General features: G+C 49.5%; 7 protein-coding genes across 7 annotated transcripts; 4 read left to right on the forward strand and 3 right to left on the reverse strand.

The window, feature by feature from the left end:
- Window positions 1–671: 671 nt before the first annotated feature.
- N7529_011879 (uncharacterized protein) lies at window positions 672–3,120 on the forward strand (the record flags this gene model as incomplete). The annotated part of the gene is made up of 2 exons (XM_057247405.1): window positions 672–947; window positions 1,069–3,120. The coding sequence occupies 2 exons, from the start codon at window positions 672–674 to the stop codon at window positions 3,118–3,120; spliced, it is 2,328 nt and encodes a 775-aa protein (XP_057092754.1).
- Window positions 3,121–4,012: 892 nt separating this feature from the next.
- On the reverse strand, window positions 4,013–5,841 carry capA (adenylate cyclase-binding protein; the record flags this gene model as incomplete). Its single annotated transcript, XM_057247406.1, has 4 exons — window positions 4,013–4,988; window positions 5,044–5,345; window positions 5,420–5,675; window positions 5,795–5,841. 4 exons carry the CDS (start codon window positions 5,839–5,841, stop codon window positions 4,013–4,015), a joined length of 1,581 nt encoding a protein of 526 aa, XP_057092755.1.
- Window positions 5,842–6,229: 388 nt separating this feature from the next.
- On the forward strand, window positions 6,230–7,513 carry N7529_011881 (uncharacterized protein; the record flags this gene model as incomplete). The annotated part of the gene is made up of 2 exons (XM_057247407.1): window positions 6,230–6,287; window positions 6,342–7,513. 2 exons carry the CDS (start codon window positions 6,230–6,232, stop codon window positions 7,511–7,513), a joined length of 1,230 nt encoding a protein of 409 aa, XP_057092756.1.
- A 137-nt stretch (window positions 7,514–7,650) lies between these two features.
- On the reverse strand, window positions 7,651–8,036 carry N7529_011882 (uncharacterized protein; the record flags this gene model as incomplete). The annotated part of the gene is made up of 3 exons (XM_057247408.1): window positions 7,651–7,708; window positions 7,774–7,956; window positions 8,014–8,036. The coding sequence occupies 3 exons, from the start codon at window positions 8,034–8,036 to the stop codon at window positions 7,651–7,653; spliced, it is 264 nt and encodes an 87-aa protein (XP_057092757.1).
- A 279-nt stretch (window positions 8,037–8,315) lies between these two features.
- Window positions 8,316–9,530, forward strand: N7529_011883 (mitochondrial 54S ribosomal protein mL44; the record flags this gene model as incomplete). The annotated part of the gene is made up of 1 exon (XM_057247409.1): window positions 8,316–9,530. The coding sequence occupies one exon, from the start codon at window positions 8,316–8,318 to the stop codon at window positions 9,528–9,530; it is 1,215 nt and encodes a 404-aa protein (XP_057092758.1).
- Window positions 9,531–9,992: 462 nt separating this feature from the next.
- Window positions 9,993–10,887, reverse strand: N7529_011884 (basic secretory family protein; the record flags this gene model as incomplete). The annotated part of the gene is given in 2 exon segments (XM_057247410.1): window positions 9,993–10,466; window positions 10,477–10,887. 2 exon segments carry the CDS (start codon window positions 10,885–10,887, stop codon window positions 9,993–9,995), a joined length of 885 nt encoding a protein of 294 aa, XP_057092759.1.
- Window positions 10,888–12,099: 1,212 nt separating this feature from the next.
- N7529_011885 (uncharacterized protein) lies at window positions 12,100–16,213 on the forward strand (the record flags this gene model as incomplete). The annotated part of the gene is made up of 4 exons (XM_057247411.1): window positions 12,100–12,540; window positions 12,609–12,727; window positions 12,781–12,983; window positions 13,047–16,213. The coding sequence occupies 4 exons, from the start codon at window positions 12,100–12,102 to the stop codon at window positions 16,211–16,213; spliced, it is 3,930 nt and encodes a 1,309-aa protein (XP_057092760.1).
- Between the last annotated feature and the right edge of the window lie 533 nt (window positions 16,214–16,746).

A 16,746-nucleotide genomic window follows, 5' to 3' on the forward strand; every position in this document is an offset into this window, starting at 1 on the left:
TGTGTTATAATACCGCGGTAATGCAGGTTGGTTGGACGATTGGAAGATTGACAGACCAAAGGCGGAGAAGAAAAAAAAAAGTGGCGATTCTCCGCACAGGAACATCGGTCTGGCCACTAGCAGGCAAGTACAATATTGTATTCTCTTTCTTTACTTCTTTTGAACTCGAAAGATGTAACATGGAATTCTGGAATTTGAACTTAGTTATTTCTGTAAGCTTGGAGCATTTGATTGACATATCCAGTCGATTTGTACTTGAAAATCATCACCATTTGCAATTTGTATACATCGTCATATCGTCACTGGTCCATCACATGACGTCTGAGTCAGGATCCCCAAGATCGACATTCAACGTTCAATTGGACGTAACCTGCTCAATATTTTCTCTCAATTAATTTGTTATTCAACATTCAAAGACAAGGACCGACCAAGGCAGCGCAGGCGAGGCCCCATTTCATGACGTGATCTGTATAAAGCGACCGTTGTCTTCCTCGCCAATCAGTCAAACCACTGACGGCATATACCCGAATCGTTCTGGTACACCGCATCCAATATCCCCCCACCACGGCACAGTTCGGCTCTCGTTTCAAAAGCTGCTCACCACATTGGCGGTCTCCTGAGATGTCCAACGTAGTGTTTCAGGCCTCATAGTCTGCCCTTATCACGCCTCCATGCCCCTGTTTCGAGATCCGGATCGGCGGCGTCATTATCTATGGTCACCAGACCAAGATAACCGTGAACACCCGACCACAGGGTCCCCTCAATCCCAACTAAATGAGCTCAGTCACCACATGTTTGATGCTTCAAAAAGTGCTGGTTCAGATGCCGAATATATGGAGTTATCACCATCAACGGAGCTGAACTTGCCGCCTAAACCGTGGGCCAACGGCCGGGAGGAGCTCATACATCGTATCAAAGAGTCATCGCCTTGGAGACATGGACACACGGTATGTTTGTCTTTCAACCTTATTTTGGCTATTTACAATCTTTGTACACAAAAATTTCTTTGTTGTCTTTGCATTTTTCTTTCGTATTTTATCATCTTGGCCATGCTAACATATCTCATAGTCCCTGGATAAGGGTGACGATGATGTGTTCATGCCTCACTCATCGCAAACACGATTTCAAACAGTAGAAGAGAATGAAGAGCATTCAATCAGTCATAATCGTCATATCAACAAGACCGAGGAACTGGAATCGCCGGCCGATATCCAAAGACCCCGATCAGCGTTACATACAGGCGACTTCAGGGAAGGTGCTACAGACCACCATGATCAACGAGCATCCCAATCGCTCTTCGCGGAGCATGGCTTAGGATCTCCCTTTACTCGTCTGAGCTCATCTCCCACAACCCCATGGTTTGGAGCCCCGCCGTTTCCACCTTCATTGCGAGATACGAGCATAACGAACGATCACAGCCAGTCTGAAGCTGTCAGGAATGCTCGGGCTCGGGCGCCTTCGCTGGGCTCTTTCTCATCAAGTTATGTTCTGAAAGCTCCCACTAGTCCACTGGTGCACCAAGCAAATAACACCGACTTGGATTTCTCGCCTCGTATCAGCCCCGTGGATGCAGTCGGCCCTTCAGAGAGAGCAAATCGCCGCCGTACGCTGCCACCAGAGACCTTTAGCAACCTCCAATTCTCTCCACCAGGCAATCAAGTGATCAATCTTGGCAGTCCATGCCCACCTAAGCGGCGACAGGATAGCTTTACCAACCAACCTTCTTCCCCTCGCCGGTCATTGACTTCAACCTACAGTCTTCAACTTGCACCGTCGCCAGCAGGGCACATCCCACCTCCTCGAGCAAGGAGGCCATCTTTTGCCTCTGAGGTCTCGGTCAAACCACATGCTCCGATGGTGGGTTCTTATGAGGAGTCGATATTGCGCGGACGTATGTCCATGAATCCTTCTAAACCTCTGGATTTCACGGCTCAGATTGGTGTATTGGGCAAAGGGAAATGCAAGGGTGCTTTGAAATGTCCACCGCATATCACAGTGCCATTCCCAGCTGTTTTTTACAGCTACCCAACTTCTGGATGTGGCCGTTCTATCTCGGATGACAATCCCAGTCCTTATGTGGGGCAGATTGATCTAGAGAACTCGCTGCCCAAGGAGAACCCGAACCCAACAAGACGACGCAGGCGGCATACGAATCCACCTGAATATTGTGAAGGCACTCCTGCAGACTTAGCAACCCCTACTTGTATCTCTGAGGCTGAAATACGACGCCGCCGGGAAAAAAAGCATCGCAGGTCCGAATCACCTAAGTGCCCCCCGGGAGGATCTTACCGAATTCCACAACAGGGTCAACTGCAGATAATCATCAAGAACCCACACAAAACTGCGGTCAAACTGTTCTTGGTTCCCTACGATCTCATCGATATGGAGCCCGGCACAAAAACCTTCATTCGGCAGCGTAGTTACTCGGCGGGTCCGATTATCGACATGCCCCTCAGTGCACGGAAGAATTATGGAACCGATCGCCCTGAAGCTTCTTTGAATGCCTCAGAAGACCCGCAGGACAAACCAACTCTACGATACCTCATTCATCTGAACATTTGTTGCCCCGCTCGTGGTCGTTTCTACTTGCATTCGAGCATCCGCGTCGTGTTCGCAAATCGTGTCCCCGATGGCAAAGAAAAGCTGCGCAATGAGATTCAAACCCCGGAACCCCGGTACAGTCCGTACAAGCCCTCTCGGGAGCCATCAATCTCCAGCACTGCGAGCTCGAATCCGCGTTTGACAATGGAACTCGTTTCCCGCAGACAAAGTGTTGGCCAAGGAACGCTTCCTAGTCATCGCCCAAAAATGTCGGATTCAAACCACATCCCCTCGCAACTAGATCAGCCCACTTCCATGGATATCACGGACGCTCCTCGAAACTCGCACTCTGGCAGTGCGTTCGTTTCTCACAAGCCCACTCGATGCGATGTTGGGTACGGAGAACACCCTTACATTCCGAGTCCAAATGGCCCAGAACTTGGCGAGAGCCTCCTCGCCAAAAGACTTCGAGGTCTCGATGTCCACAGACAGGACCCATCCCTAGTAGACGAGCACCATCCAAGCAAGCTAGGACTCTATGATCGACGATCTCCCATGCCTGATCCCCGCCCCCGCTGAACCTTCCAGCTCGCCACCCGGTATAATCGTTACCTATCCACATATGTATCTTGACGCCATCGGCGAACAGACTAGAACAAAGCAGCATCACATGGCGCACTGGTTTGCGGCCAATCGCTGTCTATACTAACCCCACATAATAATAGCATTGAGAATCATTCCTCATTCTTGGTTTTATGTCCGATGCATTCTTTATTCTCTCCTTTGCCTTGGACGTCCTTAATTTTGGTTTATACAATGGGAGCCTATGCACATACTCGATTTCTGATTCTTGGGGTGTTTGATCAAGACTTGATTTTGGCGCGTCCTGTAGTATAAACATTAGAAAACTTAAGTACTTATATCCATTTCCGTTTAGAAGATCTACCGAAATACTTGAATATAAGTTCATTGTCTTCTTCCGACTCGTTTTTCTGCACATGTTTCTATCGGTGCTTCTTAGGAGGGTCTCCGACCATAGATATACAAACTTGGCATGGCTAATAACATATATTCTCGAAAAGTTGCGGCGAATATTTTCAATGTAAGTTTTCTCTTTTTAAACATTAGTTGTTTATCAGGTACATACAACTACTCAATTTGGTCTTTCCAAGGTCATTAACGGTATGATTGTCTCGGATTTGGGTGGCAACGACATAATTAACATTTGATATATATTCCAGATTTAGCTGCGAACTTGGCCTGCGAGCTTCCAAGGTTACAACAAGCGAACCTAGATATATTGAAAAGACAAAGCGGATCTGGATTCCTGCGATTTATATCTACAGCGCTACCTAGATACAGGAACCAAAAATATCGAAAACGAAATATCAATATGCGTAGGAAGAAGCCCTAGTGAGATCAACCAAAGCACATGTATTACAATTCAAAGTCCAAGGAGATAAAACCTCACTTAACCAACGTGCTCGACAATCTCGCTCACCAGCACACCGTTCTTGATATAGCTCTTGAACTGCTCTGGCAGAGGGCACTCCTTGGTGTCCTCATCAGTGCCCTCCGGCGGGGGAAGATTGATGTTGATGGCAGAGGATTTGCTGGTGAAGATCTCAGTGTTGAGACTCTGCTGTCCAAGGTAAACAGCAGCACCGTCGACCTGATCCATCAGCAAAGTCGGGACAACGCCGTCAATTTGCACAGCAAACTTGGGGCACTTGATGATATCAAGACTGCTAACGAGAGAGTCGACGATGAGGGAAAGGCCGACACAATTGTCAATGGCGATGGCATTGGCCTTGTTCGAGACCTTGATGATGGTTTTGTTGCAGCGAGTGATGAGAATTGATTGGTTCTGCTGCGCGGGGATCTCGATGATATCGCCCGGGGCGTCGAAGTTCTCGATATACCATTTGTTTCCCTCGAGCTCCTTGCGGGGCGGCTTGCGCGTGCGCATGCTCTCGGGCTTAGGTTTCTTGCTAGGAGCTGGCGACTTGCCGCGCACGGCGCTAGAGCCCTCCGATACAGTTGAGCTGGTGCGCAGGTTGGGGTTCTTGTGGGTCATCTCGGATTTGTCGACCTTTCGGAGACTGGAAGTGATTCCCTCGCCCTGGTTGAGCTGGTCGAAGACAGCGCCCATGTCAGGAGATGGGGCCGCGGGTGATGGGGCCGGGGGAATGAAGGGAGGAGGGGGAGGGGGAGGAGCACTACCGCTGGGGATATTCAGAGATGGGATGGGGGGAGGAGGTGGAGGGAGAATGCCACCGGTAGGAGCTGGGGAAGATCCGCCCTTGGCTTGCTTCAAAGCTTCCAGTGCATCAATGCCAGACTCATTGTTCCATGTGAGACCTTTAGGGAAATGCTTCTTAAGGTATTCTGCGAGAGCCTTAAAGTTTTGGTAGTATGCCTTGATGTATTCGACATGCGTCTTGTCCCTATTGGAAATATTAGTCTCCAACCTTGCGATTGCCAATCCACGCGTGTACTCACTTGTCCTTGTACTCCTTCAAAACTTTGTTTCCATAGTATTCAATGCCACCAATCATGTCCGTCACAAAGTCTGCGGGCTTGCTCTCAAAGAACCAGGCGAGTGCAACGATACCCTCCGCAACGGCGCTCAGGTGGTTGAAGAGTGGTGATGCCCGGTTTGATTCGCGGATGTTGTTGATACTGTCAGATGCTTTGTGCAGATCCGTCATCAGCTCTGGGGGCTGAGTATCGGGCTTCTTGGCCTTTATGACAACGAAAAGATATGTGCGCTCGGCTTGGAAGGCCCGGAGGACGGCTTTCGACTATTAGATTGATTAGCTACCACTGAGATCTTTGAGATCAAACGCAAAAAGCTTTTCTCCAAAAAAAACCTTACCTGCTCGGCAACCAAGCCACCAATCTTCTCTCCGAGGGTCACAAAGTTTTGGACATCTCCTTTAATCAAGGCATCGAAGTCTTGAATCTGCGGCGGAACTGGGGCGGCTGCGGGGACTGCCGGCGGAGGAGGGAGGGACTTAGGGGGTTCGGGAGTAGCGGGCAAAGCAGATGAAGGACCGCCCACAGACTTTGGCGAGCTGGGGCCATCGAGTGACATAGCCATATCCTCCAAACGTGAGGTTGCTGCCTCGAGCCTGTAGACAAGTCCGGCGTCAGTAGAGAAAGGCGAATTTGATGGTCAGACAGCGTAGACGAAATCGTAACAAATATCAAGGAGCCCAGTGTTGCTGCCGCAAACAAGAAGGATACATACCGCTTGATGAGAGTGGTGAAGTTATGCATATGGCCGCCGGACGCCATGACAGGCAACACGTTGCTCCAACGGCTGAAGTGGAAAGGGAGAAAACGGGGGATTTGAAAGGATTACTACCCAAAGATTATCTTTGAGTAATGATCCCTAGGTATAATTAATTGTTCCCTCGCGATCTGAACAAAGCACACGGAATGATAGGGAGTAGAAAGAAGACGAAGATCGGAGCTCCTGAGGGCCACTGCAGATGCCGAGCTGTCGTATGTAAGTTACAGCGGGAAGGGTTGGTACAGATGACGTTGCGGGGTATATTTGGTAATTGTATTACACTGGTTCGATCCACTATACATTGATAAACCCCGAGACTCCCAATGTTCTTTTGTTGCTTGTCTCTTCAAGCAATACCATTCAGTTTCATATGAAGCCAGAGCTGCAACTATGGCCGCTTCAAACTATGGCGATGTCGAGTTTTGTACCCTAGGAATGTTCATCATTGGTACGTTGCTTCTTTCAAAGCGAAAGGCAGGCTGACAATTGCATTCATGTGTAGATGACATTGATTTTGGTGGCGCAAGACCCGCAGTCAAGAATATCACGGGTGGAGCGGCATCATTTGCAGTTGTAGGCGCACGCTTGGTATCGGGTTCTAAGCATGCGCGAGCTGTAAGCTGGATTGTGGATGTGGGCTCTGATTTCCCGTCTGAAACACTCGCTGTGATTAAATCATGGAACACAGACTGTCTATTCAGAGAGGATACCAGCAGGCTAACTACGAGAGCCTGGAATGGATATCACCCCAATGAACAACGAGGTCAGTATCCAGATATGTTTCGTCGGAATGCGAGGTTGACTGACCCCGCAGACTTCAAATATTTGACTCCAAAATTGAGACTCGAGCCTGAAATGCTCTCCGAGAGACAAGTATGGTCAAAGACATTCCACATGGTGTGTTCCGCATCTCGCTGTATCTATATAGTGCACAATATCTTGCAGCGACGAGAAAAATTGCGCAAGGCCGGCAGTGTCCCTTCCACGGCAGATGTTTCCAAGCGCCCTATCTTCATATGGGAACCAGTTCCTGACCTCTGTACCCCGGAGGAACAACAGAACTTCTTTGCAGCCAATGCCGTTGTGGATGTTGTGAGTCCTAACCATATGGAACTCAGCATGATGTTCGACCAGCCTAGTTGGACCGAGGAAAGCCAAGAGGGGCAGGCGCTAGTTAGAAGAATTACGGACTCTGGCATCGGTCCAGATGGAAATGGTCTTCTGGTTATAAGAGCTGGAAAGGACGGTAGCTACGCCTACTCTAAGACCTGCAAGATTTGGCTTCCCGCATACCACCAGCCAGATGCGTCGGGGGCCACACCAGTCGTCGACCCCACGGGCGCCGGGAACTGTTTTCTAGGTGCTCTGGCTCAGGGCATGGTGACTGCAGGCCGGGAACCATTCCAGGTCATCCAATCCGTATTATCACAGTCAGACAACTGGAAGAAAGGTCTTGAGTCTTGGGGCAGCTTCAAGCACCACCCCATGGCACTCATCTGCGCAACAGTCGCAGCGGGATTTGTTGTGGAACAAATTGGCGTTCCACAAATTGACAAGGGAGAAGGAGAAGAATCGTGGAATCAGTCTGAATTCACGGAACGTGTCCGCCTGTACACGCAGCGATTATTGAGGACACTTGAAGAGTCTCCCCAGAGACACCTATTGACCAATTGATCGATGGTCGAATGGAGAACGCCCTTCTATTGTCGTACAGCACAAAAGTGATCAAATAGTAGAAAAAACACATGAAAAAAAGACCAATCCTGTTTAGAGTTCCCCCACAAACTACCGTCCAGTGTCCTGGATTCTCTTCATGAGTCGTTCTTCGCAGCTTGCTGTTGTTCGTGTTCGCGGATTTGCTTGCTCCAGCTGGATAGGGAAACAAAAATGTTAGCACGAAGTATATTGAGTGACATAGGTTCGGTGGTACTGACTATCGGCTGGGGAAGAACCGGCCGGGTTCGGGCATCTTGTCACGGTACTCCCGTTCAGCGCTGAGGCTGAAGGCGACCGCGGCAACGCCGAACACGAAAGCGCCCATGATCGCAGTGTTGACCCTCCAGTTGGCCGGCTGGGCGTACCAACCACCAGCGGGGGACCAGACTTCCTTGGGGTACCTGCCATGTGAATCTATTAGCTCATGGTGGGAATCCGGAAAAGAAAAGAAAACATACGGGATCTTTCCACCTCCACCCATTGTGATGAATGTGCAATTGAAGGGGATATGGGAGAGAAAAAGCGAGTGTAGGTTGATCTCGAAGTTAGAAGCCGAAAGGGCCGTCTCAATCGCAGGTCTGGTGCCAAGACACCGGTCCCATATTAGGCTTAGCGCAACCTCACACGACCTGGCCATCCCGTGACTGCCGCGACAATAATTTCTCCTCCTCTCGTTGACGGGTGCCAATTGATTGCGTCGCGATTCTCTCTTTCGTCCATTGTATAATTTTTTTCCGATCTTCACATCACAATCGCCCAGATGAAGAGGCTGCAGCTCCAACGATGGAGCAGCTCAGTCCTCTCACCGCGGGCTCGGATTGTTAACCGTCTGCATCAACACATCTGCGGACAGCGGTATCAATCAACCGATGCCTCCGCTCGGACAAGTGAAATCCAGCAAAATGAATCAATCTTTGAGGAACCAGCAGCCGTGAACCAACAGAGGTTGGATCAAATTGTGAATGAATCTCACATTCGCCGCTCGCAACTTCGATATCCCTCTCCCCCGGTCGAAGCTGCTAAACAATCCGCAAAGCTCGCCGCCCTTCACGCCCGACTTTACCTACCTTCCAGACTGCCCGTTGAGACCCTTGCACGGACGCTAGTTGATGCGTCGGCCGACTCAAACCCGAATTTCAACAATGCCTCGCTGGCAACACTCGGTCATGACCTCCTTTCCTACTATGCAACCGAGCACCTTTTGTGCAACTACCCCCGTTTGCCATTGACCGTAATCTTCGCCGCTATGTACGCATACGCCGGCCCTAAGACGCTCGCCGCAATGGCAAGAGAATGGGGTGTCGAGTTCGCCGCGATCCCAGGTGGAGAAGTTGACCCTGGTCTTTTGCAATTCCGGAGGCTCGAGGCTGGTGCTGAGGTTCCCTCGCCGCCGCCTAGTCAAACAGCTCGCCCATACGAATCGCAGAAGAACTGGAGGAAAACGGTTACCTCCAAGATCTTTTACGATGATGAGTTTGGTGACCCGCTCAAGGGTAACACTGATGCCGCCGCCGGCGTCACCAGCGAACAGGCGAGTGCGGAGTTTGTCCGCGCGATCATGGGTTCCATCTATCTGCATGCTGGTCGCGCTGCTGCCAAGCGATTCTTTGAGCAGCACTTCCTATCACGACACCTCAACATCTCAGAATTGTTCAATTTCCACGCACCAGCCCGTGACTTGACCCGGTTGTGTGCACGCGAGGACTTCGAGCGACCAGTTGCCAAGATCATTAGTGAAACTGGTCGTAAGAGCAGACACCCCGTTTTCGTGGTTGGTATCTTCTCTGGCCAGGACAAGCTTGGGGAGGGCGCTGGCGCCAGTCTGGTTGAGGCCCGTGAGCGTGCTGCTGTTGCCGCCCTCAAGGGTTGGTACCTTTACAGCCCTATCTCTGTCCGTGTTCCCAGTGCGATGGAGGAGCCATCCGCTGCGCCGTGGAAGCCAGTGCATGTTGATTTGGGTGAGGTCATTGTTTAAGGTATTGGGGGCAATTAGATGCCTTGGTTCCAAGGCACGGTAACATATTATTTCATGTCTTTTTTTTTTTGTTATCTCGCTTTTCTTTTTCCGGTGTGCTATTGTTTCGCATGGGAAGCTGGCCGGCGGTAAAAAGAGTCATACATCCTGTCTTCTATATGACTGGATCCTGTACATTATGGGAAATTCCAATCCCTTCGATTCACCTGGTGTCTTTTTTTCTAAATTTCCCTTGCTGTTCTCTTTCCGCCTGCTATACTCTTCTCTTGTTATAAATCGACTCAGGCAAGGTAACCCATGGCCTCGGTGTCCTTTCAAATATAGAAGTGCTAGATATTTACTGGATACAAACCAAATAAATGTTAACCTAAATCTTCAGTCTTGTAATTCTAACCGTAGCATGATTCAGTCTACCACCCAACTATAAATATCTAGATGCAGTCTATGACTGTAACTCCAGTTTCAACATTTCTTCTTTCCACTAACCTCTGCCGAACCATCCAAGTATCGTCCGTACTCCTCCCACAAGTCCCCAACCTCAGCCCCAAACAAACCTTTCCAGAACCCAACGCCACTTTGATCCTTTTCCTCGCCAACATACCCAACCCTAAAAAGGCGATCATTCAGCATTCCGACAGCCCCCTTCCCAACCCTGACATCCTCAAGCCAAGCCAAGAAATACGCCGTATGCTGATACCCCATATCCCATTTCGGGGGCCTCTCACCCGCACAAGTCGGCCGTTTCCAATGCGGCGGCTCCAGTCCAGCCTTAAGCCTCACAAAATCGGCAATTCCCTCGATCAACCCGCCGGGTGGATGCGGGACAGAGTCACCTGGCGGCGCAGTATGCTGATAACAATGCACAAGCTCATGCGTAAGAACTCCGACTAGCTCGTGAAGCGGGTCCTCTTTCGCAGAAGGGCCGGACGTACAGTGCTCAATGTACGGGGAGAGAGACGTGTATCTCCTTGTGGGAATCGTCAAGCTCAGTGCCTGTTGTGTAGGCCACGCCGTTATAGTCGCGTAGGAAGACTGTTACGGATCTTGTTGGTGGAATAGTGGGTGCAAAATCTGGTCGGTGCTTTTGCGCCAAGAGATTGGGTTTTGGCACAGAGTAGAGGTGTTTGACGATGTTGATTAGGGCTCTGTCTAATGTTGAGGCGAGGTCTGGGATAAATGCGAGAAAGACGCTTGATGCGGGATGCCGGAGGTCTTGGACATGAAGCCGGAACTTTGGCTGGGGAATTGCTGGGCTGGTGCTGCACTCTGGAATTTGCTTCTTGCTTAGGGCTGGCTCTTGCCCTTGCACCTTGGCATTGGGAATCGCGGAGTGTGTGGGGGCAGGAGAGGTCGTCATTGTGTTTCATCCAAAGATCTATCAATCAATGAGGTACACTGCCGAGATTACAGATAAATACTGCGAGGGTTGTAACTGGATGTTGAATCGTGTATCAAGTCCGAGGGGTGCGGGGTGTGATTATATGATTATATCTGGATTCGGCGGCCCTGGGGGTCTAGGTATCATTTTATAAGGGACATCTGACATACATTTTCGTTTAGAAAGTCTGACGAAACTTGGTTCTTCTTTATACTTTCAATAAGACTTTATATAGGTCTTTTTTCGATTCTCTCTTTCTTCTTTAGAGTATTTTTACAATACCTAACAGCTAACTACCCCCTATATTGTTGCGGCGTAATACCTTTAACTCAAAGAGTTTCCAGAGGTTTTAGACACGGTGCAATTAGTTATTTTAAGGAACATTCCATGCTACTCTAGCACGGCCCACTTGTTGGACGATCTCGCGGGGTCTAGCATCATACTGCATATTGAGCTTCACATGTATATTTTATATTTTGAGATTGAACAGCTGTCCCATTGAACAGTCCTTTCAGCGACACAGAATAGGTAATTCTCTATAGCGGAGATAAAACCCAAGAAACAATTCCTGAGACAAGATCTGTATTTTTACAGATACTACATACACGTAATTTTCTCTCAGTTTAATCTATGACGCTGGTTGCCCGTTGCGACCATAATAAAGACCGAAGTAAACAAAACAAGTTGAAGGTTGGGCTGGTTCCAGGCACAACCACAGGTGTACTGAGAAGTAATCCTGAAAGTAAAGAAGGACAAAAAGGGATTGGGAACCTCCTTGAGAGAATAGTTAAGAGAAATCACCGCGAATCAAGGTCATTTACCCCTTAATCACTGTCCCTCGCGCTTATCGTCACGCGCTTATCGTCCCTTGTTTTCCTGTCCGCTTTTCCAACTTCCCCCACTCCAGCGCGCTTTTCTCCGATCGCAAACCCATCGAATTCGGTACGTGTTAGTCGTGTGAGTTGTCTTGCCCAGATCTCTCTTGTCGCATTGGCTGTGTTTGCCATAGTATTTTGCGCCTTTGCGCCGTATTAACTTTTATCATAGTGACGCATAATCGAAGTCCTCCTTTCAACCCCGATTCTCTACGCTACATCATCCTGTCCGGATCATCTAGTTGATAAAATTGAATCCTTCCGCTCATTCTCTTCCGTGTCATACCCGAGCTGAGATCATCTCTCGGTATTGACCATGGAAGCGAAGGCAGCGGAACTCCTGGCGGCCTTCAAGAACCCGAACCTCTCTGTTGATTCAAAGGTCGCCTATCTGTCTAGTATCAAATCGGATATCAAGCAAAAGAATGTTCCAGAAGGAGCGATCCGAGCAATTTTCGATACATTGCGTCTCGCCATCAGCTCCCAACACTATTCTGTTGTCGGTCCCGGATTTTCTACACTCGGTCATCTCATAAAGCGCCTGATAATCCAAGACCAGCAACAATGGATCACAAACCAGGCCCAAAACCTATATCCCACCCTGTTGGAACGTCTGAACGACCAAAAAGAGCGCATAAGAACACAAGCTGCTTTAACATTCACCGAATTGTGGCCTCTAGCTGGCAATGAGGTTGAATACTTCGTTCTGGAAGTTGCATTGACAGGGAAGAACCACAGAGCAAAAGAAATGAGCATGGTCTGGTTAGCAAATGCAAGTTGATGCACCTGCAAGTCTTGTCTCAGCTACTAACCTAAAACCCACAGATGACGAAGAATCACGGGTTATTGTTCCGCCAATATGTTCCGTCTCTAGTCGCGTGTCTAGAAGACGCCGACAGTGCCGTTCGAGACACAGCCAAGCTGGTTGTGATTGATTTGTTCCGGTGAGTGGTATTACAGTTCTAATATATATATCGAATCTCTCTAACAATTCTAGGAACGGTCCCGCAAGAGCAAAGTCTGATCTGCAAAAACAAATCGCAGCTCGAGGTGTCAGGAAATCTATCGCAAATGCCATTCTCTCCGGAATTGGTATAGGGTCTGTTGAACCCGAGACAGCATCCCGTCCAATATCGCGCGTCGAACGCCCGATCTCAGTAATGTCGTCACGTTCTCATGCCATGGAATACACCGAAGATGGTCAGTCCTTTGATTTCCAGTAAAGCGCGGTTTATTTTGTACTCGTAATTAACATATTTGCAGAATTTGATCCCCTGAAAAGCCGCCCAGCTTCAAGAGCTTATCGTGAGCGACCCATGGCCTCCTCTGCACCTACTGAACCACCAATCATCAACCGGCCTCATACACCCGCAGCACAGCATGTGTCTCAGCCTCCGCCGCCAGATGATGATGGGTTGGAACCATATGATGTTGCATCAGCCAGGGATATTGATGACCTTGTTCGTGATATGCTACCCTGGTTCGAAGGGAAAGAGTCCGAGGAAAATTGGTCGAAGCGTGAAAAGAATGTCATCTTATTCCGGAGAGTGACTCGAGGCAATGCACCAAAAGACTTCACACAAACCTATCTTGGCGCAACGAAAACCCTTCTTGATGGCATTTTCAAGGTCGTTAACTCCCTGCGGACTACAATGTCCACAAACGGGAGCTTGTTGATTCAAGACATTGCGCGGACGTGTGGTCCTAAAATTGACCCAATGGTTGAAATCATCATGCAGAATCTAATGAAACTCTGCTCGGCCCTTAAAAAAATTGCTGCCCAAAATGGAAATGCCGCAGTCGATGCGGTCATTAGCAATGTTTCATTTAACATTCGTCTTCTACAGCACGTCGCTTTTGCTGCCCAAGATAAAAATGTTGGGGTACGCTTGTTTGCCACAGGGTGGTTAAAAACTTTGATTAGCCGACAAGCTCATCATAAAAGCGCGGTTGAGCATGGTGGTGGTCTAGATCTTGTCGAAAAGTCCATTGTAAAAGGATTGGCGGATGCTAATCCCGGTGTGCGTGAAGCATCTCGCGGTACCTTTTGGACTTTTTATAATGTGTGGCCTGAGAGAGCCAATGTGATAGCAGATACACTTGACGTCAAGTCGCGCAACCTGCTCGAGAAAGATCCATCAAACCCCAATGCAGGCCTGAAACCTTCGTCTGCAGTCCCTGCCAAGAGTCCCGCAAAGAGCCGACTCGCTCTGCAAGAAGCCATTGCTGCTCGGAAGAAGGCTCAAATGCCTTCTCGCCCCGAGTCAGCCCAACCAGAATTTACCGAGTCGAAGCAACCTGTCCCTGCCTCCAAACCCACTCGAACTGTGCCCACAGGTGCGCCGATCTCGTCTCTTTCCTCTGCTCCTATGAGACCTGGCATGAAGCCTCGACGAGCGGAATTGAGTCGTCCCGCAACCGCAGACCCTTATGCTCGTCGCCCCGAGTCACGAACTCAGACTACGCGAGAAGCAACCACTTCCCCCAGGGCTGTGCGATCTAAGCCATCAACACCTACTTCCAAACCCGTGTCAGCTCCTCGTACTCGCCCACATGACTCTATACAGGCTGTCACGACGAAGGGAAGACCTAAAAAGCTGGACCTGTCAAAGTCAAAGTCCCACAATGATCTTGCGGCAGCGAATCGCGCTCGCAGCGACTCAAGCGAGAGCATCACAAACCACCTGTCCGTAAGGACTCCCCGCCAAGGCAGTCAGCTAAGTCCAACCGCGCACCGTCATTCGCCGGCACCTGTGGTACTGGAGAGCCCTCCCCTTGCTCCCTCACAGCCTCTTCTGAACTCAGCGCCGGATGGACCCCATGCCGATTCAGTTCCCCTCGAAGAATCGGGACCGGAACCGATGGTTTTAGAGGAAATCGCTGTCGCCGTATCTCCACCACGCGACGTTCCTGAGGCAGTTGTTGCCGAGTCTCGCTCACACCAACGACCAAATATGAGCCCCGTTCCTGCCCCTGAATCCGTCACCAAAAGTCAACCCGAGTCAATGGTCATCTACGAAGATCCTGCCACGCCTACTGCAGCTGAACATGAAAACAATATCTTTACAGCCTCAGTTGGAATGGTCACACCATCAAAAACGCCTTCGAAAACCCCTTCCAAGTCCCCATTCATGACCCCTTTCAAGTCTCCTCCACGCGTCGATCAACCGGTTCATGATGAAGCTGAGGCAGAATCTGCTTCTGAAGAAATTGTAGCCCCAGTAATTGCCTCTGCGAGGAAGCCCACCCCAGATTTGGCTCCCAGCCAGGACGCTATTTTGAACTTTGGGATGCGAACCCCATCTCCTACTCGTCGAGCGCCGCTTCAACCCAGTCCGTCACCGACGCGGGGTCGTACCCAGCCAGTGGCTTCCAACATTGTCACAGACATGGACACCATAATCCCTCGGGAACCTATTGTGGAATATACCGACACCGATGGCAACAATGAGAACGCAACTCCACGTTTGAGCAAGCCTGTGGAACTGCCCCCACTTCCGCGATCTGCGGCCAAGCCAAATGCTCTTGAAGAGGTTACGGCTAATGAGAACACACGGCGTTCCCCGGAAGCGAGACAACAATTGTCCGAATCGATATCTCAATCGAAACTGTCCCAGTCAACATTGTCCCAGTCAACAACATCTGAGGACTCTACTCGACGCACCAGAAAATGGGTTGATCGTCATCGCAGTCCTAGCCCGCGCTCAAAGGACCCTGCCAATGCCCAGGAAATGATTCACAAAGGCCTCGCCCGTATTCAATCGAAAACCATGGAACCTTCAGGATATCGCAAGTTGCAGGGCCTGTTCCAATACCATGGCGAAGAGATTGTCGCTCAAAGCCAGGACTACAATGCGATGCTGGAAGCTCTGCTCACCGAACTGGAAGCAACTCCTCACAACCGCAAGGATCACGACGTCAAGACCCAGGTCTTGACTACTATTCGTTCCATGCTCATGCGGACCCGCGAGCATTTCCACCCTTACGACACTCGCGCCATGGCGGCTATAATCCGGGCCCGTCAATATTACGAATCCTCTTCCCACTTTGTCGTGGGCCTGGAAGAAGTGGCCGATAAGCTTGTGTTCCTGACCTCGGCCCAGACGGCGATCGCTGGTGTTCTTCAGGCATTGAACCTCGAGACCGAAACGGATGAGACATACAGGTCAATTATCATGGGATTGAGTACTATTCAGCAATCCCTTACTCGCCCTGGCACCGAGATCTCGGACGAACTCCTGGCGAGCATTGGAGCTGTCGTTATGCAGCAACTCAGCCACCCGCGTCCTGGCGTTCGAAAGAATGCAACTGAGCTCTGCACATTCTTAAATATTACCTTCGGATCGGAGAGGGTACAAAAGGTTACCCAGCCCCCTCGTGAGGGATCTCTTAACCTGCTTACTTACTTCATGGCTCGACGAACTCAGTGATTCGCTCTGTATGCATTTTTTTTTCTAATAACCCTTAGCGTGGCGTGTGAGGCCGTGGGGTTTTCGGTGTACATATGTTTTTTTGTGTTTTCATATCTCAAAATTCATGTGTTTATTAATTTGATACTCAAAGGAAAGTCCATGACAAGACCCTTGAAAAATCTCGGCACCCCACTGTCTCCACTGCCAGGTATTCTGTGACGTTGATCGGCGGAAAAGCCCGTTGAGTACCTACTGCAAGAAATAAATAAGGCACACACAACCAATAATTCGATTGAGGTTTGTAAGATAGTCGCTTAATATGTGGAAACAAATGCAAGCAAATTATTACACATTTCTATACAGAGGTTATCACATGAAATGACGCAGATAAAGATCGACACTACAAACTTTGCTGGGAAACTTGGACCCTGGAACAAATACGCACTGTAACCTGAAACGGGCATCTCCAAACCTTACAATCTTTGACTTTTCGTCGAAAACTTTGACGCTGATTTTCTCCTTTTTTATCAATCAGATTAGATATCACAATC

The sequence above is a fragment of the Penicillium soppii genome (genome assembly GCF_028829465.1).
Source record: "Penicillium soppii strain IBT 18220 chromosome Unknown utg000010l, whole genome shotgun sequence".
In the NCBI taxonomy this organism is placed as follows: Eukaryota; Fungi; Ascomycota; class Eurotiomycetes; order Eurotiales; family Aspergillaceae; genus Penicillium; species Penicillium soppii.